This window comes from Cottoperca gobio, chromosome 21 (genome assembly GCF_900634415.1).
Source record: "Cottoperca gobio chromosome 21, fCotGob3.1, whole genome shotgun sequence".
Taxonomy (NCBI): Eukaryota; Metazoa; Chordata; class Actinopteri; order Perciformes; family Bovichtidae; genus Cottoperca; species Cottoperca gobio.
The window spans coordinates 16,873,366-16,896,637 of NC_041375.1; the positions used below are offsets into that span (position 1 = coordinate 16,873,366).

The window sequence follows — 23,272 nt, forward strand, 5'->3', positions numbered from 1 at the left end:
ATACTGAAAAATTCTACTGGTAGGACTTCACATCATAAAATGCTATCCCCCATGTGATACAGATGGGCGTGCAGTTTAAGTTCTGACTCCTAACCTGCCACTTTGTGCAAGTCTCTTCCTCTAGGAGTAAACAAAATCACATCAAACGCACATCACATCCATCTCAAACTAGTTTGGACTGGGAAGTAAAACTTTATCGGAATTAGTAGCAATGCCAGAAACCTATCAAATCCACAGAAAAGCATTAATGAAACCGTTTTTGGGCATCTTGGCTGCACCCTAGAAATGTTTGAGACTTGGGCTAAGTGACGGTGTACAAGGGGACTCTGACTGTGAGGATGGGGGAGACTTCTTCTAAGCAGCTTTCCCATGTTTGGGGGGTAGAGGGCTAATCCTCTGTCAGGGATGGGGAACTGCTCTCTTCACAGTACAGGCCGTGGGAGTCTTCTCCCCTCCCTCCACTCTGCTGACACTCACCCGCAGGCTGGCATTTTCTTAATGCCGTATCAGTTTCAACAAGCGGAAATAAAGTAAAACTGTCTCAAGGCATCCGTTTGTCTCACTTTCAGAAATCCCCTGAGAGACGACTGTAAATTTCCTCACTTGTTTTAGCTTTTTAAAAGCCAGGCGTATCAAAAAAAAAAAGCGAGGGCCAAAGCATGTAGGTGTCTGTTACCAGTATTCATCTGGCATTTCTTAATCATGAAGAATCAAAAGAAGTACAGAAGAAGTTAAAGTAAAACTCCAGTAGTTTAAGAAAAAAAAAATTAAAACGCAACATAATACCACGCTGATTGTATGTCTCTCCAATATATATATATGATGATATATTTTTATAAATATAACATCTATCCATTGGTTACTATATGTAGTTTCAAGTGCCAAAACAAGCCATTTAAAAAGGGCACCTGTGGGATGATGGACATTTTCTGGCGTAGGGTGTGCAGACCAATCTCAGAAGTCAGAAAACCATCAATCATTATTCGTCCCTCAGGTTCTGCCAGCCGGAACAAAGCAGAGATCAGGGAGCTTTTACCAGCACCGGTGCGTCCAACGATGCCAACCTACCGTGGAGAAATGAGAACTAGTGTTATATCTGAAATAAAAACCACAAATTTCACAAACAAAAGACAAAATATAATCATGCTCTTTGGGGGCTGTTACAATTATACTTGCGATTATTGTGCACTGTGACTGAGGGAACATGTCATATGGCTATGTACAATGGAACCACTTGTATCATGTGGAGATAAAGAGAGATTAATGGCAAACATTCCACATAACAAATCACTTTCTTTGACAGTCGTCACATGACTTTGGCAGATAGTGGAGAAAAGGCCTGCTTTTTAAAGAATGTTTTAAGCCTCTATTGAACCTTAATCAGTTACGTTTCAAAACTAAACCTATTCCTCGTATCTCAGTTGTATCATTAGAAGAGTTTTGGACATTTTGCATGTTTATAATTCAAGGCAGCTGTTTTAAAATGTGCTATATTCTATAAAAAAGTGCTCATTTCATCGTCCAACAGTTTCACGCATTATATGCCAATGTCTGTAGGTTGGGAATTTGCAGTTACTCATTATAACTCCAGTTCTATAACAAGTGAAGCCATTAAACTAGGCTCTATGAGCTTTATAGGCTTAACCACTCATCTTTTTGTATCTGTGTATTTCATGTACTGTACGAGCCACCCAATCAGGACGTAAGAGTACAAAGGCTGTGTTCAGACTGGCAGTAGCCTTGCATTAAAAAAATACAGCCCACTCATTCTTTTGAATGCGACGACACATTTCCCGGTGAATTACTTTGACCTGTGAACACCGCATCTCTTCAGTTAACCTCAAAACCGACGAAATTGTTGCAACTGTGATAACCTTTTGTCTGTGACTATAACAAACTGCTGTGTACATATTTATCATCTGTCGCTATCTGTTTATATGTATTATAGTATTTATTGCACTTTATTACTTGATCTGCACAAGTATTCTAATGCCCTTTAACACTTGTACCTGAGCAAATGGCAAATAAAACTTTTAAAAATCTTTGGAAGTAACAAAATCTGTTACTTCCTGGATTGTATGTCATGTGCAATACGCCCACAACAGCACTTACCAGCCCCCAGCCTCTTTGCGTTTTTTTAATGCTATGCTGATTTTAATCTGAACGCCAGCTAAGAGTCCACTGCCATGCTAGCTGCTCTGTTGGGCTGTATATTGTTACAGCAGTGCATTGAGCTAAATGCTAATGTCAGCATGCTAACATCCTCACAATGACACAGTAATATGCCATTAGCTAATGGGCAACCTTTTTGTCTTATTCTTTCTACTCTCCCAATTTAGGTGGTGGGTAGGAAGGATCAAGTCAAGGTTAACAGCAAACAGCAAAGCTATCTAAATTGACAACACAGAGAGAGAGAGAGAGCTGTGCAGTAGGCTGAAACGGTCCCACTACAAGGGCCTGAAGAAACACAGGCGATTATCACATGAGGGACGCAGGAACGCACCATCGGATGCATTTACCTGGTCCCTGTAGGAAACATTTCAGAAGAGGAAATATTTCCCCAAACCCCTTGTGACCTCTTGTCAAGAGGATGTCACCAACACATTTGGCGTGACAGTAGAATATCTCTTGTGCAGTAGCTGCAGCAAGGAGTGCAGAGACATGATTGAACTGCTTACAGAATAAGCACCTTACTTGTAAAAGAGAAATGTGGTACTGTTGACTCATCGATTGAAAAGGCTTCACCCCGGTGACAAAATATCCTACACACAAACCTCTCAGGACCCAGACAAATGTGTGTTACCCAGGCAGCAGGGATAAGAAAGTTTATATGTTTATTTTTAACAAACATTTTCGCACTTTGAATGTTTTCAAAAGAGGAAGTAGGAGAAAGATGCATTGTTGCAACCACTGACTCACAGATGGAGCTGTTGAATAGGAGTCACACACATTGGGTCATTCACTGTCTGCTAGTCAACACACAGGTTCATGGTCTATGTAAACTATTACTTGTATTCAGTCTTTTATGATTCTTTCTGACTGTAAAGCTCTTTGTATATTTGTTTTGAAAAGTGCTACACAAAGTATTTGCTCTCCCTAAAGTGATGCCCAAAGTTGCTGAGATTGCTGGGAAGACATCTGCAGACTTGAGGAGATTACTAGAATAAAGCCAACTGTAGATAATGAGTATATGTTAGCAAGTAAAGCATAATGACAACAATGAAGCTGTCACTGTTGCTCAAATAAGTAGATCAAGAGTAGGGTCACTTCTGCCCTTTTGTAGGGCAAACCCTCATGGTCGTTGATGCCCTGACTTACCCTTAACATGAACATTTCTAGCAGATGGATACACAAGAATGTTATGTTAGGATGAAGTATCATTTTAAACACACTGATGAAACACTCCATCACAAAACAAATCTGGAATATGGCAGGTGAAGGGTCCTTCTGTTCGCCCTGATATACAATTTGCTATATTTGTTTATTTTTTTTGTATTTTTGAACAGCATTCATAACTTTCTTAACAAAGACTTTAATTGCATGATCATTAAAGATGCATACCCAGAGGCTTCGTATACCTGTCCATCCACCTTCACTAAGAATACACTAATTCCTGATTGACAAAAGTACTTTAAAGTTTTTAATAATGGTTGTTTTTCTCAAAAGAACTGTCTCATGATGAAAGTGTTCGGCATGGATCGTCACACTTTCCTTGGTATTCATTAATCAAACTTTTAGAAGAAAAAAAAGCTTTTTACATGTTGCCTTTCTATGTTATTTCAGATTAGCACTTAAGAAACCATAATGGCAGTCACATTTTATCTTCAGCATAATGACATGACAAGGACAAGGACTGTGCATCTTTGATTTTCTAAGATGAGTAATATGCCCTTACTAAGCTATTTTTCTTTAAACAATGGGAGGTCAACAGTTGTGTTGCGTTGAGTTGTATGTTTTTATATGATTATGTGCAGTATGTGACTGTATGAGGACCAGAGTGAATGGATCTTGTTCTGTAGGTGGTAGGTTTTCTTGTGAAAGGGTGTCAGGGGAACTGTCAGGATGCACAAAGCCTTTCACCCCCAGGGCATGTGGCAGAGATCCCTCCCATGGGCTGTCAGAGCCAGGGCCTCTACACTTATCAACCCATCCATTGTGAAATCAGCCGCCCTGGCCAACCATAGCCATGCAAAATACACCCCCTGCATTAAACACAGTTTCAATCATCCTCAACCATCTCCCTCCGCTTCCGTCTCTCTCCTCCCTCGCCCCTCTCCCTCGGCCTCTCCTCTCTCTTATAGTGAATAAACAGTTGTCACCGTCAGGTAACTCAAAATGCAAATGGGGAACAAATGGATCCACTTGAACAGTCTTAATTACATGATATGTATTCCATGAATCACAAATGGTATAGTCCTGAAGATTCAGCAGTACAATATGGTGTCCCTTTAATAATTGATTTGAAAATAATGCCACATAAAAAGAATCACATCACGCCTTCTACACTAGCTGCATATCAACCTAAGTCATGGGCTGTGCACACCAGTAGGCATGCACAGGTGGGAATAAAGACAATAACCTTTTCTCTGGATGTGACGACGACAGTCAGGTTCTTTAGGACCAAACGCTCACTGGCACTGTACGAGAAGTTGACTCTGTCAAAGGTGATGGAGCCTGCCTTGGGCCAATCATGCGGCGGCTGTTTGTCCGTCTCCCATGGGGCTTCACTCTGCAGCTCTGCATACTCAACCACTCTCTCCACCGATGTCATCTACGAAATGTTTTTTTTACATGTAAAAATACAGAATACTAATGTTGTAAAGACAGATTTCTAATTTATACATTTTCCTCTTTTGATCACTCAGTAAACATTACAACACGTCCTACTAAAATTCTTATTTAACCATCTCAAAAGTTATCATATTTAACCAGTGAAGTAGTGTTTTAAAATAGTACTCCAGTAATTCAGTTTTGCAATTCCATAAAGTTGGGAGGTCACGGATAGATTTTTTAAAAGTACCGGCCAAAGTCAAAAGAGCAGATATGTTGACTTGTATTCTCTGGAATGAGTCCAAATGAGCCAACATTTCTCACAATGCCACACCTGCTGTCCACACAGCTGATCTAAATGTCAGTAACCCTCCTGCACACACCTTAGTTTTCTAAAGTTTACATGTTACTTTTCTTCTCATTGAGTGTGTTGACATTTTGACATCATGTCCATTGCACACACATCAGCAAACAGATACATGATGACACATGGCTTTTGTTTCACACAGGATACTCAAGAGTTTGTTTAGCATTGTTTGCAGGGCATTAGTTTATATTTGTAGTGCAGGAATTTAGTTCTGTACAGTCACCCTTTAGTTTATCTTTAGATAAGATTGCCTTGAGTTGTTCTCATTTCTAGAGAATGCCACTGCTGGTTGTTGCTACAGGCGGGACATCTTGTCAGGCGGGAGCAAACGATGCACTCCTTAAAGCAAACTTAAATACAGGAAGTGGCCAATCAGAATGTACCAAGTGCCTGCCACATCATGGGGGGATTTCTAGTTAATATATGTTGTTTATCTCTGTTAGAGTTTATTAGTTTGTTGGTGCTTTTGTTTGGGTTGATGACTAAAATAGTTATACTGAAAGATTAGATGTCTTGTTTTGTTGTACTTGTAGTTTAGGTGGTAGTGTTTGTTTTTGTGCTCCCCCTTTGTTTCAAAAATGGTCTAATGAGCCATTATGAGTAAAGCTCTGTTTAGTTTACACCATTTATGGGCCCAGAATTTATTTCGTAAATTGTTTTGCATGTAAAGTGATGTCTGCTCAAAATATAAACTGCAGTTAAGTGTTCAAGTGTAAATGATCTCACCATGTTCTCGATCTCTGCACTCTGTCTGACGCCCCACTGGAACATGCCTGTAAGTGTCACTGCATAAGATAAAGCCAGACCCACAGCACCTGGTTCTAATCCTATAATACCAGAAGAAGAAGAAAAAGGAAAAAGTCATGAGTTTAAACTTCAGGGTTTTACTAATAAAATCTCACATGTCAATCATGTGTCACATGTTGTATCCAAAGCCCATACAGTACCATCCCTGAGGTAAAGGCAGCCAAAAGCAGTGATGGAGACAAAAATTGAGCAAATTCCATCAAGGCGCACAGCAAACCAGCGAGAAGTAGTCAGGAATAAGAACCAGGCCTCTGTTAATGAACACACACATACAGATTATGTAATACATATGATCTCTACCGCCTAAATATTGTTGATATTAAAACCATTCAACAACATTGGTCTGAATAGGTATGAGGACATTCTTTATTCTCACCAGAGTGAAGATCTTGATACTCATCAAACATTTGCTGAAACCTCTCCTGAACCTTGAAGGCACGGATGGTGCTCAGGCCTTGGAGAGAGGAAGAAAGATGGGAGAATACGGGACTCCGAGCTAAAAGAAAAAGATGTATCTGTAAAATCAGCTTTCCATTCCTTCAACAATAACATTTTTCAACACAGACGCATTGCTTATTCTATACCGAGAGAGAATCAGGCATAATAAAATGTGAACATGGTTTCAGAACATATTTGCTTTAATGTATCATGCTTTTATCACCGACTGCTTCTATGTTTCAATACACTGTATTTTTAAGTGAGCTTGCCTTTCATAATGTACATAATGATATTTTGACCTTTAGAAGGCGTAGACGAAGAAAATGTGATTGTGGTAATCAATAGTGAAACACGTACTGCGTCATACACATATTTATTACGCCACTGATGCCAAAGACTTTTGATTTAGAGAAAGGTTGGAATTGAGTGGTCTTTTGTCTCTATTTGTTAGGCTAACAAAACCAAAGACAAAACCTAAATGTTTCCTCTGGGCTTTTTAATAAAACTTTTGTTCTTTAAGATGATGGAACCTGTTGGCCAATGTGCATTTGGGCTCTAAGCCCAGAATAAAATAGACAAACTAAAGCCTGCAATGGCCTAGTCATGCCCACTTGGCATTTTTCCCATTGTATGTGATGTCATGAACTCCCATCTCTTGAGGAAACTGCGTGTGGCCGAGCCATAGGCCACCGGCACCTTTAGCCTTTATGCTAATGACCATGGCTTTCTTCAATGGTCTATTAGCATTCCTGTGGTCTGCTTTTGTCTCTTACCACAAATGGACATGCCCAACCCACCACCCCAAATAAAATAAAAAAAGATTACTGGTAGACTCTAGGCGCTTGATGTCTCTGGAGGTCTGCAGGAAGTAGCATCGCAGAAACAGGAAGACAGCAAGAAGGGGAGCAACGGGAATAAGGATCCAGGGGATGATAACGGCAGCTACTGCAATCACTCCAATGACTTGGAGAAATACCTGGGACAGAAAGATAAATAGAAAGGAGCACAATACAAAACAAACAGCAACAGAGTCAAAAGCTCCACTGCTGCTGTGTGGGCTACCGCCGGGGCAGTGAGGCCTATTTCTTGAGGCTAGATAAGAAAAACTCTTTCCGTTGTATTTGTGTGAGACCTTCACAGACACACAGAAAGGTAACAGCAGGTTGTGGGACTGAGGTTATGTGACTCACAGTGTGAAAGGAAAACGACCACAGCGCTAATTCTCACTTAGTAACAGGTGAGAATTTACCACTTGGCCACTGCAGCTCATATCCCTGGCTCCCTTGGGCTTTCCCTTCAACACTTCTGGCCTGTAAGCCTCCCTGGCAGAGCAGCCAGCCAACAGCAATGGCCACAGTGACTGGCAGAGGGCTCTGGGAACCACACTGTGGGTGTCTGATACATCACACTCAAACCACACAGCCCTCAACAACACAGTGACTCATCACCCGTGTTAATGGCTCTGTGACACATCTAGACCAGGATATCAGAGCTACCTAAACAGGATTGGAGGCAATGAGTCTGATGACACTAAAGCACCCACACCTGCACTGTGTTTAGAAACTGAAGTTAGAATGATTATGATGAAATAAAATGATTTTACCACAGCCCTTCAGTGGTCATTACCAAGTACTCCAGTATTGTACTTTACTTAAGTATTTAGTATGCGTACATGGACGAGTTTATACAATACAAAACATTGCAAAAGATTAAAGCAGTGGTTTCCAGCATTTTTTGATTTGTGACTTCTGACAAAAAAAGCAGTTGTCATATTTCGGATGTCTGTGAGTTGTTAGTGGTTCCACCAAAGAGGACAGACATGTCCCATAAACCTTTTGAATGGTTTCATTTAAATAACTGTTTGATGTAGCAGAACTTTGTTTTTTTCCTCTTTGCTACACCTGTTATCATCTCATGACCCCAAAGATTTGAGGGGCCCAACTCCTAGGCTGGGAATTACTGGATTACAATACCTAACGTTATATAATGTAAAAAATCTAATTCATCAGTGACATGGGGCATTCTTGTGCAGAATGAGTACTTGTACTGTTGATACTAAGCACATTTTGCTTATAATATTTCTATACTTTTACTTGAGTAAGAGTTACTGAAGTGAATACTTCTTCCACCACTGAATATAAGAGACAACATTTCTTCTTAACTGAAAGGTATACTGTGTTTACATATTTCATATTCGATTGATAGATGATAAAATTGAAACCTCATACCCTGAAATTAGACACATCCTAAGAAATGAATCCTAAAACGTGGAGATTAGGATCGTGCTGTTACCTTCAGTGGTCTCAGACTAGCCCAGAGAGATGAAAATTTAATTTAGCACCTTAATTACGGATGTTATCTGCCACTTAAGCACACATTTAGGCATGATCACTTTCAGTGTAGTTTCATGATGAAAAGCTACTCAATTCCATTTGCAGTTTAGATAAGAGGGTATTACTAGTCTAGCCATTGCTGTAGTGGAGCCCACACAATCAAACAGTGAGTGGAAGCTACTGAGCACAACTGATCCTAAGAATTTCACAGTACATAAGTTTCAATCTTTGCCTTGATGGAAGGCTACCAGACTGCAAAGTGAGATGGTGACACACGAGTCATTACTGCATGTTATCCAGCCTTCCCTTGAGGGGATCAAATATTAACTGAACAAATGTCTTATCAAATGTACTGTTTTTCTTTCACTCTCCTGCTGATGATAGGTGACATGGCGACACTGCTCATTCATGAGTTGCCGATTGGGTTATTTAAATTCTAATTGGGCCCATTTCAGTTAGGGGCCACGAATGTCCGACACAGGCTTATCTGACAGTGGGGTCATCTGAGGCGACAGAGGAGGAACAGGAACCATTAGATGGGAAGCCTTGCCTCCTCCTGCTCCCCAGGGCCCACTGTCGCCAAGGCCCTGTTTGATGTGATCCATTTGCGTGGTCTGGCGCTTATCATGTCAGCATCGTGGCCCCCCACCCACACTACACACAGATGACTCCGATAAGTGATCCTACAAGCATACACCTCACCCCCTCGGACCATATCCATATCTCCTATGAAACCACACAGGAACAGAAAACTCCCAAAGCCACATCCCGCTGCACATAAAAGTGGATAAAAGGATGAAAGGTTTTGTACACAAACTGTTTAAATAAAGAATTAGTGCTAATTGCTCTTTAGCAAGAAAAGAAAGCTACTGCACGCATGTGATTCAGTCATTCAAGCACAGTGGGCACACTGCTGTGTCCAAAGACCATTGAGATCTCTGCTGACCCTAATTGCTTTATTTTTTCAATGATTCTATCAGCTCTTTGATGTCCAAATAAATGCAGAAAATTGAAGTTAATTGCTATATTTGTGCTCAGCAATGATAGCGACTGTTGTTCCGCAGCAGAAAATAAACACTTGCCTTTAATTAAACATCCCTCCGGACACAAATAATCAGTATGCTTTTTTTTTACAACCCCCCTTTTCATCCTCCCTTTATTTACTGACGGTGTGCAATATTTGCCACTGGGAAAAAAAAAAAAAGAGAGCAAACAAAACAGGAAATGAGGGGAAAGCATGGCAACGAAAATTCCTCAAAAGAAGTCCTCTGTCATCGCTGGAATCTTTTTTTCTCTCCACACTTTTCCGTGACAGAGTGGCACAATGAGTTGCAAGGGTCAGTGGTACTGAAACAAAACAGGGCTGTTCCACTCGGGCTCTGGAACAATAGAAGTGACCCAATCCATTCTACTCTGTCTTTGGGCTTTATTTTAGCATTAAATGCCCAGATGCCATGGCCTTTCTTTGGGAGAGATGACTGTGGACACCTCCTTCACATTTTCCCTTTCTGGGCCATTTTCACTTCATAAAGCTGCAGTCAATGTGTTTTGTGTGTGGTGAGGAGGGTCTGACACATACTGTGGTGGTCTCAGTCGCTGTCTACATTGGTGGCTCAAGTAGTCCTAGGATTAGGCCTTTGTGTGCTGTGAAAAGGTAAAAGAAGTCACTTATTTGGGCTCAGTCAAGCTGCTGATTTCCAACCCCATTTTGGAAATAAGAGAAAGGCTTTGAAATGCGGTCTCTCACTCACTTTCTCTCCCTCTTTCTCTACTATAAATCACTTGTGTCCAGCAAATTCATTCATTCATTCATTGCTCTTTTCTCTCTCTCTCTCTCTCTCTCTCTCTCTCTCTCTCTCGCTCTCTCGCTCTCTCGCTCTCTCGCTCTCTTGAAAACAACGTAAGAAAACAGCAATTCGCCGATACAAAAGTCACTTTCCGAATGCACAGAATTCATTATGTTTGTCATATAGACATGAGGTAAGATTCTAGATTAGATTGGGACTTTGTTTTGTACGTTCCCAGGCTAAAAGCACCCCGGGTCCTGGCCTGTATGTCTGAGTCAGAACAGCTGAGGTGCTGGACCGCAGCATCATGGGAGACCACACATACACACACTGGAAGCTTTTGCTGGCCAGTGCTCGCCATCAAATGACCATGTGTGGTATTGCTGAGTGGCCAGTTAGGCACACCCATAAGCACACAAACACACACACGCACACACACAATGCTGTTTTCTGTTGTATCTTTACTCTAATTTGACAGATAAGTGAATAAAACAAGTAGTATAGTTCATCGTCATGCTTCTCACCTTTCTGTGTCACTTTGTATATTTTGAATCTCGTGCAGGAAGACAATGGCACTGTCATGAAACAAAGCTCTAAGGGGGATTTATGGCACAGTCTATATATTTCCACACAGGACCATCTCCTGTGTTTCTCAGGCTAACCTGTGTAACGCCTGGAGCCAGTACATTCTTCACTTCTTCTGTCACCCGCGTGGTAAAGAAGCAGAGAAAGCCAGTGAAATCCCATCCTACAGCACTCACGGTTACGTCAGCAGTTCTCATATCCCACAAAGCCGCTGAAAAGGCCTGACACACAATGTGCCACAATATACAGACTCACACAGCGATCCACCCGCCAGTGTTTTTAGACAATGGCCATCTATGCTGTGTGTTTCTTCGGTGCTGGGTTTGTGTCTGAATACTGCACACATGCACTCCCTCTTTTTCTCACACGCACTCTAAACAATTTTCTCCCTCTCCAGATGACTGTAGGTTTTTTACTGCTGAATTTTATGATTTATGAGCCACTGTTTATGCATGTTTATATGCCCTTAACATTGGCGAGGCCAGGCTAAGTCCCACTTAAATGAAAGTAACTGTCAGCTGGTGTCTAACACATGATGACAAACTGAATTAGCGTGGATGGTTAAGAAGACCCATGAAAGTAGATATGGACCCCACAGTTAGTGTTGTGACTTGGTCAAGAGCCTTCACACAAAATCCTCCACTGAAAGACCCCTGTACTCACCTCTTATTGTCTTGCCCTACTCCTCTGCCCCCTCTGTGAAAATAGAGGCAACCCAGGATTTAAAGGTCAAGTCTACACAAAAGCAGACAGTCCCCGAAGGCTGAGGTGTTTTTAATTGACATTTCTGTCTTTGTCCCCTGACCATAAAGAGAGAAGAGAAAAAGCCTTTTCCCCAATACACCAAATTACTACTAAATGAGACCTGTGAAAAAAATAGGGCTCTAGGGTGTAACCAGGTTCCCCTAGCTTGAGGGAATCCCCTTGTTAGGCGGGTATGGGGGCAGTGCTGAGGGGCTGTGAAGTGCTTACTCCACCATAAAGGTGGATGCTCTGGTGCAAATCCCCGCACAGAAGCGGCCTCTCCCCATAGAGAGAGATAAACCAGTTAGGGCATTGTTTATGAAGTTTCACTTTATTCCCCCCCTGACAACCATTTAAACAATAACTATAGGGAAATGTCCCTCCGCGAATGAGCAACAATAGTCAGGATCAGCAGCTTTTCTGTGCGGCTAATACTTTGATAAAAAGAGTGAAAATCGTCCTTCCTGAAAGCATTAAAGACTGCTCCATGAAAGACACCTGCAAACAAGAGCAGAAAGCAGCACAAACAAAAGTGTTCTGTTCAAAGGATGCCACCTTTGTCCACAATCACAATCACTTCCCACTTTCTGCTGCAGCAGAAGAAAGGCAGAAACAATGAGCACATCCAGTCTTATTTTGACAGTTTGCTCTTCAGATTCTGAAAGCTATTTCTCACCACAATACAGACACATTTGGAATAGTATTGTGTCGTGTATTCCAAGATAACGCAGGTAATAACTAACATGGTGGAATGGACAAGTCATACCTGAAGTACAGTGAGTACATATGTGCGATACAAGTCAGTTTTTAGTCATGACCTAATCTACTTTCACTGTTTTCAGTTGGAACTATGCGCCTTCTAGAAACTTATTATTTTACTCCAGCCATTATTCACCTTATTATCAAAATGAGGGAAACTATAGAAGACAAAAAGCTTTTGTGCATATGATCTTTTGTGCTTTCAGCATTTAAGATGGCTTTTGTCTACTGTGAGATGGGTATCTGCCACAAACATCACTCAGGCATTGTGGAAGGGGGATTCGTTTTCAGCGCGCCTTTGTTCTATTCTTTGGCCCTAACCAAAGAGCCACGCCTGCTCCTCTACCTCGAATTGTGCAGCGAACATTCCCTTCTTTGTGGTGCTAGGTGCATGAGCTGGCTCATCTCCGCAGGCTTTCGTGGGAGATGGCTGTCACGGTGGCAGGGTGGCATTTGGTAACCTAACCTGGTTATGCACCAGGGTGGCCCTTGGCTACCAGGCCTAGAAGACTGTAGAGCATTAGGTGAATTGCGCTGAAAGGGGCAAGTCCCGCTCTGGATCTGTTCCAACTGACCTTCCAGCTTCACTCCTGCAAACACATCGTACGCCTGCTGCTCACACTTCTTCTCTTTGCCACTCAACACATCATCCTTGTCACCCCCCTCCTCGCCTACCCACTGTTTTCCTCCACATCATCCCCATCATCCTGTGGCCTTTATTTTCCTCTTTGGTACCTTTTTCTCTCCCAATCACTTGCTTAGTCTCCAAACACATTCTCTGAAGATGCCGCTTCTGTTGTGTCACACTGAGGGAGCCACGCCCTCAGCCTATGTGCACACTTTTATTAAATCTGTGCAGGCGCTGGGCCGCGCTGGCGGGTAATCCTACAGTAATTGTTTCCAGATTAGGGGACCCGGACCACAAAGCAGGTTTAGCCAGGCATGAAATGGCCTTCCCATGCTGCAGCGCCAGCGACCAAACCTGCCGAGGTGAGACTCACCTGGATAAAGTCCACAAACGTCCATGGAAGCAGAGAGTCCAGGTAACCGATGTCCTTCGAAAACCTGTTGAGGATTCTTCCTGGGAAACAACACAACACAAAAGCACAGATTATATAACATATGAGTACATCTATGTAGGATAGAATCACACGATTGACGGCAGAATTTCGTTTTAATGTTTATAGAGATGTGCATCATTCGTACGATCAGAAGTCATGTAGTAAAATGAGGCGATATCGTTTCTAATTGTACAGTGTGAGAGCACACTTTGGAGTATTTATTATGCAATGTCATTTGCAGATGTCATTTTAAAAAGAAATCCTACTTTTGTGGAACAAATCTAGGTAAAATACTAAAATTGTTTCTCTTGTACTCTGCACCCATGAAAAACAATATCTAGTCAGTTTCAATGTCCTTCTAGGCTCACTGCAATATTGAGCAACTGTTACCAATGTCCCCTCCAGTTTAATAGAAAAGAGCTTATACACAGAGTGTGATATCAGATGAAAAACAACCTATCTAGATTAAACAATGAATCATTATTTGTCTAGCATTTCATAAAGACTGCCCTACTCTTGGCTGAATACACGAGGGAACCTTTTGTTTGGAAACAAAAGGGCAACAGAAGCTGCGTACCTGCCTTTATGTTCTGACTGGCAGTGTCAGTGACGTTAATTGAGTTGCCTCCAATCTGCTCAGGTGTTCATTATTTTTGTCTGGTGCTCTGTAGGTGCTGTGGCAGCCCTTTATTGTGACTCTTTTAGTAACCTTGCTCCCCTATTCCTGTCCCACAGCACATAAGATTACACTCCAGTTGCTTTCCCGCAATGTTTACTGCAGGGTCAGTGATAGCAAATCCTCACACTGCACTACCTAAAGGCAGGCAAGACAGAAAGGCTTTCTCTATCTCTGTCCCTGAAGGAAGTCCTCCGACTCTCAGAGGCAGACAAGAAGTACCAGAGCAGTGCTAGCGATACCACTACAGGAACTGGGCTCTATGAAAAAGACACAAACAAGCTGTAGATATCTTGTGTGTAGTGTCGTGTATATGCTCTGTCACAGCGCCTTCAAAATGGTGTCACAATGTTTAATACTGTACTTAAGCAACCCATTGTCTGTCACGATGACACATCACTAAGCAAACAACAATATCTGTCTGAGGAGAATGCAAATAAAGCAGCATTCACATATTTAGGGTACAAATCATGATAAAGTTAAACTAACCCTGCAAGCATGCAGATGAGTTTATCTAGACTCATAGAATAGGCAGGATGGGACTTGTCAGGGACCGAGAGAGGAAATTGCTAAGCGGCACATTGGCAGAATGTGGCAGTATGGCACACTGGAGGCGTGGTGGAGTGGAGCCATGGCACCACTGACCTAAAACTTGCCTCCCAGCCTTCCAGTCAGTCCTACGGAGGTGGGCCCTGTAATCACCTCTCTCCACGGCCGTAAGCAGCTTACAGCTTTATCCAAAATGCCGCTCCCGCCTAAAACATGCATGCAGACGAGGCCAGGCTCCCCATAACAGCCATTGCATAAACCCAGCCAGAGCATTATTCCCCGCAACAATCCAGCAATGCTCCAAATCAGTACTGATTCAAAGTCAAGTGGCGTAAGCATGTTGTACACTTGGAGGCAGACTAATCTTATTCACAGTGTGAGTGCCCCTTTAGCATACAGACATCCCGAGGGGAGGGTTCATGCAAGGGGGTAGAGCTGCTACTATACGAGTGTAGAATATCGCTGCTTTAGTCTTGGAATGGGGGGAGTACTTGTCAAACTGTGTTTGTGGAAGATCCAATAATATTTTATGTAATTTTACTGTCTAAGCCATAGATGACCTAAATTCATGCATATCTGACAAACAATGCCAATAAGAAAAGGATAGGTTTCTCTGGGTTACATCATCCCATGGTTAGAGGGTGTTAGAGCAGAGAACATCAGTCAGCTATCAGCTGTTTGACAAGCGGCTCAGTTAACAGAGAGTTTCAGAGGGGATGAAGTAAAGGCCTTTCTCCATCCAGCGCAGACTATAGAGGGGATACATTACAGTGATGCAGTTACACAAAGACATTCACTGCATGGAAATGCCTATGAGGTAAGATCGGTGTGGGACAATGGCTTCAATCACTATGGGTGGTTGTCAACAATATCACCTATTGTGTAGAGAGGGGTATAGACGTTTCAGGATATCAGCAGCATTAGTATCAAACAATTTCTCATGGTTTAAGACTCCAGGGGTGATTTGCACCACTTTTTAAGGCTCAGGAAATATCAAGCCCTCCCAACTAAGGTGCCCCTTAGGTGGAGATATTAGGTAAGCAGGGCCCCCAATCACACTTAAAGAAGTGGAACAGTGGGGTCCGGCTAGAGCAGGGCGTGTGGCAAATCGCTGTTCCCTGTAAACATCAAGATAAGGGGACAACTCAGAACTGCTCCATGTGTGGGCCCAGTGCAGTTGGAGGGGCTTTTCAGTAAGGCAAGTGCGATAATGAAGGAATACTGGGGAGGGGGCTGCCAAGGCTGGAGGTGGCACAGCTCACCTGCACTTCCATGAAGGGCCTCGGGGCCTGGGGCAGCCTCCCACCGCCGGCGCCTTGCTGCCAATACTAATACATTCTAAATCCATTCTCTTCGCTCACACCGCCAGGCTCCTGCAATCTCCTCTGCTTCCCTTTCATGCAATTAAATAGTGGAAGTGCCGAGCGAGGGGGAGCCCTATCAGCCATACTGCACACACACACACGGCTCCATCTCCACATTCAATTTACACACCTCGATATCATCATCCTCTCTGCAGTACTTCCTCGACTTCGCTCTTAACACTCTTGCATCCCAGACCTGAAATACAGACATTAAAAACATTGCCTCTGTAGACACAATTAGAATCTCACATCACTGACTACAGAAGATCTAATGTTCCCTGCATCAACAGCAACTGAGTGACACCTAGCACTGAGATGGCCCACTATGTCGATTTGAAAGTGGGACGGTAGAGGTGTACGCGCGTGTGTGTGTGTGTGTGTGTGTGTGTGTGTGTGTGTGTGTGTGTGTGTGTGTGTGTGTGTGTGTGTGTTGAATGAAACTCCACTCCTTGACTCTGCTGATGAGCTGAAGCCCTGGCCTGCAGTCTCTGAGGGGATTAGCCCACTCAATGACACTAAATTACAGGGATCAACATCAGCTCAACACATCCACCGCTGTCTGTGCTGCTCTAACTGGATCACATTTGGATGAACAGCTGTAATAAGACTATATATATTACTGAAATTGAGCAACATGAATATATTAAGTTATATAAATTAATATAGTAGAGGAAAAAACAGTCTGTGGTGTTATCAACATCATCTAGATATCTTCTTATCAAATAGTATTGTTGCAAAATAGAAAGGTTTTAATCACAAAAAGCCCCAACTTGGAAATCAACTATTTCCACACAGCACAAAAGATAACACAGACACATGATTCAAATGGCACAGAGGCATTCAGGGGCTGATACAGAAGAGCTACAATGCCTCTCCGTCAATCATAATTCACCACTGCTGTACTCTATTGTTATAAACCACATTCACAGAATAACAAATAAGACCTTTGTGCAGTGATGCTTGAAATGGTAACCTTTTACTCCGTGGACAGCTATCAAACACTGGGCCTGTTCAGCAGCAGCGCACCTATCACTTACACATATAAACAGTTGTCAAATCCTTAACAACACATGGGCACGCAGTTACAAATTACTCACACTTATTGCGAGAGTAGTTGATGTGGAGGCAGTTGTGATGGAAGTGGCAGTTCTTGTATAAAGAAAGAATAAAATGTTTTTTGACAGAAGCAACATGTTTAGAAAGGAATAAAGAGTGAGAGAAAACCGGCAGAACTGACAACAGCTGTGTTTGTCCGGGTCTTTTGGTTTCACTCAAGTGAAGGAATAAAAAAAAAAAATACAGAGCAGGAGAAGAAAAAGCCACGTAAATCAGTGAAACTTTGACATAGTTTAAAAAAAATTAAAAAAATCATGGTCATGCTTAATCTACTGTTGCCTGGACAAAGAACAAAAGACTCTCACTTTCTGGGACAGTTGTCTACAAATCCAGTCAGACACACAGTGTTGTTTGCCAGCCTGGAGGCCAAGCTGTAATGACTGGACTGGTCATACAATGGTTACTGATAGCCACACAACAGCAATCAGATAGCAGTGTCTGTTAAGCCTCTCCTTTGCTGCGCTATTAAACAGATTATTACATTATTCAAAGTGTTTGTTCTCCTCCCGTGCGAAGATTACCAAGCAAGGCACACCCAGATAAGCTGTCAGGTAGTCCAATATGTAACACAACGGCAGGAGTAAAAACAAAAGCCAAAGATTAAGACCTGTGGTGTTTGCTCCAAACACAGCTATGCAAAGGAAAGCTTTGTCGCTGCACCCACCTCTAATGCCAGAAGAAACCGCAAGCTCCTGAACACCCTCAAATCATATTTAGACTTGTGTTAGCAGTTTATTATGACTCATTATACAGATACAAGTTCCCTTCTTGTTGAGAATTCCCAGCCGAGCTGATTGTGTTGTACATGCATGTCACTATGAAGAGATTAGGCTGAGTAATTATCTGCTGACAGGTGAACAATGCTTCAGAAAAATTAAAGTTATCAAAGTGGGCCACTTGACAGTTGACTTTGGATATGAATGACAGATTGAAGTGACATTACTTCTAATTAAAATTCATAAATTAAAACCACAAAATCATAGAGCTAAGATAACTGTTTTCCTGGTTTATCTATTATATATATATATATATATATATTTTTTTTTTTTTAAAGGAGGCGCAAAACACGCCTGGAGAAAAAAGCCCAGCAGCCCTCCCTGAGTAAAGTCAGATGTATTTGGAGTGTTTGCACACTTTTAAAATCTTGTCCATCTGGCCACTCCATTGACCCGGCAGCTACAGCCTACAAAGCTAATGAAATAATCGAAGATTTCTGATACAGCGCACAAGACAAATACGTCTTTATTTACACAGCTCTATAGTCCAAACACAACACTGTGCAAGATCTAGTGCAAACAGTATTTATTCAATATGATTGTTTGCTTTTTGTTCGAGCTCACAATAAAAAAAAAAAGATAGCACTCTCTTTTCTCATTTTTAAATACATTATGGCTATATATTAAGTCACATCACAAAGATGTTTTGACTGAATTTGCTTCCCGGTTATAAAGGCTTTACTTCTCAGCAGCGACTTTTGTGATGCCAGTTTATTCACACTTAGATAATAAACCCCATAAATCCCACAAACAGAAAACCATCTTTAAGCACGTGTGACTAAATGTCCCGCCTTTATATTAATAATAGATCATATTAGATATTCTGATTAACATGTATGCGTTATGAGTTCTATTTATAGAGACATTACATAAACAATTTAATAATGCGATGATACTTTTAAATATTTGAAAAGAAAACAAATATTTACATTTTTATTTGAAAATTGTAACATTTGCAAACGCAAGTTACCATATTTTAGAGAACTTGAAAGCAATAACAAACTATTGAGTTTAAGGCCAAGCATATAGATGTTTGTAAAGTAGATGGAACACAAACAGACAAAGTAAGTAACAGTCTGCTCTCTAGTGGTGAGATGTTAGAACAATAACTTCTCCATCAGGCCCCACATGATGCTAACATCTCATAATCCTCTCATCATTCCTGCACAACCCTTATCAGTCAATCAAATGAGAAGTTATTGAGGTGAGCCACTTACCAATTGGATTGATATCGAAAAAGTGTACCGAGGTCCGCAGGATGGCGTTGAACATGCTGTTGTGTAGGGTTTGGGCCGAGCTCACCAGGACATTAAAGAAGACCAAGCTGCGAAGGAAGCCGAACACCACTGAAGTGGCTGTTAACCCTGACAAAAGCACAGAACAAAATCCATCAGCACACAACAATGTTGTCCTTGTACCTGTTCCAAGGTCAGCTATGCATTTAAGATTCCATTATTTAACATGCTGAATGACGTTGAAAAATCATATATTCTACTTCAGTTTTGCTTTCAATGATATTTATCTTTTTGTCTTGAATGCTGATCTACCCTGTGAATACAAAGCCTGAAAGAGTGAAGAGGCCAGGAGTCACAGGGAGACAATCCAACAGCAGAGAACAAGAAAGGTACTGCTATCTCCCTGTACAGCTGAGGCCCATGTACACGTACACGTACACTGGGCCTTGAAGGCCTTGGGCCACAGCCAAAGAACTGTGGATCTGTTCATTGAATGGCTGCCGTATTTAGAGCCTCAACAGTACACAAAAAGCAATGTGCATTCAGTGAGCTTCACCTGCGTAAACACCTAGGTACAGGTCAAGGTCCAGCTGCCGAGGGAAGCTGCCATTGAGGGGCTCTGTCACATTGATGTGCTTCTGTTCAGAGGCCCTGCAAGTCAGCCACAAAAGAACCAAAAATCCACAAGGACAAATAAACACAACGGAGAAAGAACGCTGCAACACAAAGGCACTAAGCAGAACATATTCCTCCTGAAGCACAAGGTCAGTGTCAACAAATGACAGATAATGCCAAGAGAAACAGTTTCTATTAAATAATCAACCTTTTCCAGTCTCAGAAAATAGTCGGTTTGACTTGCAAAACCTTCTATTCTCAATGTTTTGGAAGCATTTATGTTTTTTAACAGGGTGTAAAATAAATAAAATCTCACCAGCAAGCAAGCCACCAGTCCTGTAGAACAAATGTAATCTAAATAAACACACACAAAAAAATATATAGAATCAAAACAATGTCACAAATTAGTATTTATCAAGACAATTTATAACATCATTTAATTTTGACAAAATTTACTTGAGATAGATTAAGAGTTGTATTTTTCTAAAATTGCTAGAAACCACATACCAAATAATAGAAAGATTTGACTCACATGTGCTAGGGTATTGAGTAAAATGAGGGTGAAGAGGACCAGGAAGTTAGCGCCTGCCCTGAAATACTTCACATACATACGCAGGCCGACGTTTCCTTCTGAGCGGCTTTCCTCCTCTGTTGGTTGCACTACCTTCAGATAGACACTAGTGTCAATGAGCAGCACTTTAGATCAGGCTCTAATGAGCAGCAGGGAAAAGATGAATACCTTCTGCCCTCTAGTGGCTGGTAGAATGCACAACAAGCCTTTTCCCACAATGAGGTTGTTACACGCGTGTGCTTAAAGTTTGATGAAAACTGCCTTTTGCCAATTATAATTTTAGTATTGTAATGTTTCAAATATACCTACCTCGCCAAGTGGTTCTGGTCCCTTCATCAAAGTGTGCCGAGAGGAGGACAGGGAGGACAGGGAGGACATTGAGTTGTCAGAGAGTGTATGGGGGAAGCGGGAGAGAGTCCCGGGGATGGGGGTCCCGCTCTGCCTCTCCTCCTCTTGGCCCTCCTCCTCCTCAAGCAGGGAGGTGAAGTCTAGTCCAGAGCCCTGCAACTCACTGTAGGTCCCCCGGGTCACCATCTGACCCTGACAGAAAAGAGATTCAGTTACTCACACACATAACATCTGGAAGTGACATGATATTAAAGTAGAAGAAGATGAGCCCCTGTCAATATAAGTTTTAATCCCTATACATGTTACTTCTAAACTCTTACATAATGCCAAATCCTCCCTGACACATACTGTATATTCCTGTGTGTCTCTAAGTGATAGAATAACATTGTCATTAAGGTTTTTCACAGATTTTTCTTGAATATTTTGCATACAGTATATGAAAGATATTCAAATAAAAGTAATACATTAGTGTTGACCATTATAATTATTATTAATCATCAGTTATTATTATAACACTAAAACTCTTCCACACACATAGACACACACAGACACAGACACACAGACACACAGACACACACACACACACACACCTGCTTTAAGACAACAATTTGATCCACAGCCTTCAGATACTGCAGTTGATGAGTAACCAGGATACGAGGCTTATTCCTCAAAAGTCCACAAATGCACCTGAAGAAAACACATATTTTCATCTCCTGATTAACTGACTTTCCACTAGAGAGCTTCATAAAAAACAATGGGGAGATGTTAGTAACAAGACTTACTCTTCAAAGAGGTGCCTTCCCACCTCAGCATCCACGGCACTGAGAGGGTCATCCAGCAAGTAAATATCTGCATCCTGATACACTGCTCTAAAAAATGCACACATATGGAGGTTATATTTGTCACCATCATTAAATAAAAATGTTAATTGCTGCTAAATTATAGCACACCTTGCTAAGCTGACCCTTGCCTTCTGTCCTCCACTGAGGTTGGCCCCCCTGTCCCCGACCATCGTCAAGTCACCACCTGGCAACACATCCATGTCCTGAACAGGGTGCAAATGCAACCCTTACCGGTCATTCACATTTACACGGAACTCAGTACATGCTAAACTTTTCTAATACTTATATTACGTAACATGAATCAACAGTGATTCTCACTCTCTTGAGGGCACAGGCTCTCAGCACTCTGTCGTACTTCTGCGGGTTGAGATCTTTGCCAAAAAGGATGTTGCTTCGAATCGTACCAGGTAAAATCCACGGCTGCTGACAAGTGTATGTCAACTCTCCTTTGACCTTGATCAAACCACTTTCCTGACTTAGTTCTCCAAGGATGGCACTGAGGAGTGAGGACTGACACGCACAAACACATCACAAAAAAACTAAGATTTAACACATTTGATATTTTGGGAAATAAGCTTAGTATCACTTTCTTAGAGTTAGATGAAAAGATACCGCAGGAACTTAGTGCGGAGCATAGAGCCAGGAAGCAATTAGCTTAGCTTAGCTTAGCTTAGCCTAGCATAAAGATTGCTGTTTACGAGAGATAAAGTAAAAACGCACAGTGTTGTTTCTGTTTGTGTTGGAAACAAAGAATGTACAACATAGGTTTACTTTAGAGAGAGCCAGACCAGCTGTTTCCCCTGCTTCCAGTCTTTATGCTGAACTAACTAAGCCAACCGTCTTCTGCCACTAGCTCCACACTTGCCACACAAACTCGAGAGCAACAACGATATTCTCATCTAATTCTTGGTAATAAAGTGAAGTATGTTTCCAAAAAGACAATTCATTGATTTTAGTTAACCAAAAGAATGCATTCTGCTGCCTGCATACAAGCTAGCCGTTATAGCAGCTAGTTGCTAGTTGGCTTTAATAAGAGCTGCAACACTAAAATAAAACAACAGGATTTATTTATGGTCAAAATAAGATATATTGGTATTTCCGACACATTCAAACATTTAATATCTCCATTGTTTATGGCATTCAAGTAGGCCTACTGGTAAAAAGGTAAAACCTCAGCACTGATTCAACACTTTATTACTAATACAATCATTTTGAGTTACTTAACATGTCTCATGTGTGTCAATCACTATAAACCTGAGACTGCAAAACTGACCTGACCTTTCCAGCCCCAACAGGTCCAATTACTGCCAAGAGCTGCCCTGGCTTCACTGTCAAAGACACATTCTGTAAAGTTGGAGCCTCTAGCGTCTGTAAGAAAAAGTAAATGAACAGAAACTGTCATGTAGTAGCTATTCAGTAAGTCTGTTAATGTTGAGTTTAGCCTACTTATAGCTCAAAATCACAAGTTTGTCGCAGAGGCTTCACAATCTGTATAGCAACGTCCTCTGTCCTTCCTGGAGGGGTGTAAG

At 41.7% G+C, this 23,272-nt stretch overlaps 1 protein-coding gene across 2 annotated transcripts in view; it reads right to left on the reverse strand.

Moving 5' to 3' along the window:
• The window catches only part of LOC115026714 (multidrug resistance-associated protein 4-like), a 35,456-nt gene that overhangs the window by 7,170 nt on the left and 5,014 nt on the right, over positions 1 to 23,272 (reverse strand). The window contains exons 10-26 of one of the 2 annotated variants that reach the window (XM_029459644.1): positions 23,022 to 23,111; positions 22,062 to 22,253; positions 21,852 to 21,946; positions 21,684 to 21,722; positions 21,492 to 21,588; positions 20,863 to 21,093; positions 20,515 to 20,646; positions 20,299 to 20,336; positions 19,924 to 20,018; positions 19,350 to 19,496; positions 13,592 to 13,671; positions 7,208 to 7,358; positions 6,321 to 6,440; positions 6,085 to 6,195; positions 5,864 to 5,964; positions 4,580 to 4,771; positions 909 to 1,064 (exon numbers count right to left, since the gene is read on the reverse strand). In XM_029459644.1, the coding sequence (XP_029315504.1) occupies positions 909 to 1,064; positions 4,580 to 4,771; positions 5,864 to 5,964; positions 6,085 to 6,195; positions 6,321 to 6,440; positions 7,208 to 7,358; positions 13,592 to 13,671; positions 19,350 to 19,496; positions 19,924 to 20,018; positions 20,299 to 20,336; positions 20,515 to 20,646; positions 20,863 to 21,093; positions 21,492 to 21,588; positions 21,684 to 21,722; positions 21,852 to 21,946; positions 22,062 to 22,253; positions 23,022 to 23,111 (2,067 nt within the window). Of the gene's footprint in view, positions 1 to 908; positions 1,065 to 4,579; positions 4,772 to 5,863; positions 5,965 to 6,084; positions 6,196 to 6,320; positions 6,441 to 7,207; positions 7,359 to 13,591; positions 13,672 to 19,349; positions 19,497 to 19,923; positions 20,019 to 20,298; positions 20,337 to 20,514; positions 20,647 to 20,862; positions 21,094 to 21,491; positions 21,589 to 21,683; positions 21,771 to 21,851; positions 21,947 to 22,061; positions 22,254 to 23,021; positions 23,112 to 23,272 lie in introns of both variants that reach the window. The other variant, XM_029459642.1, reaches the window with a different exon arrangement.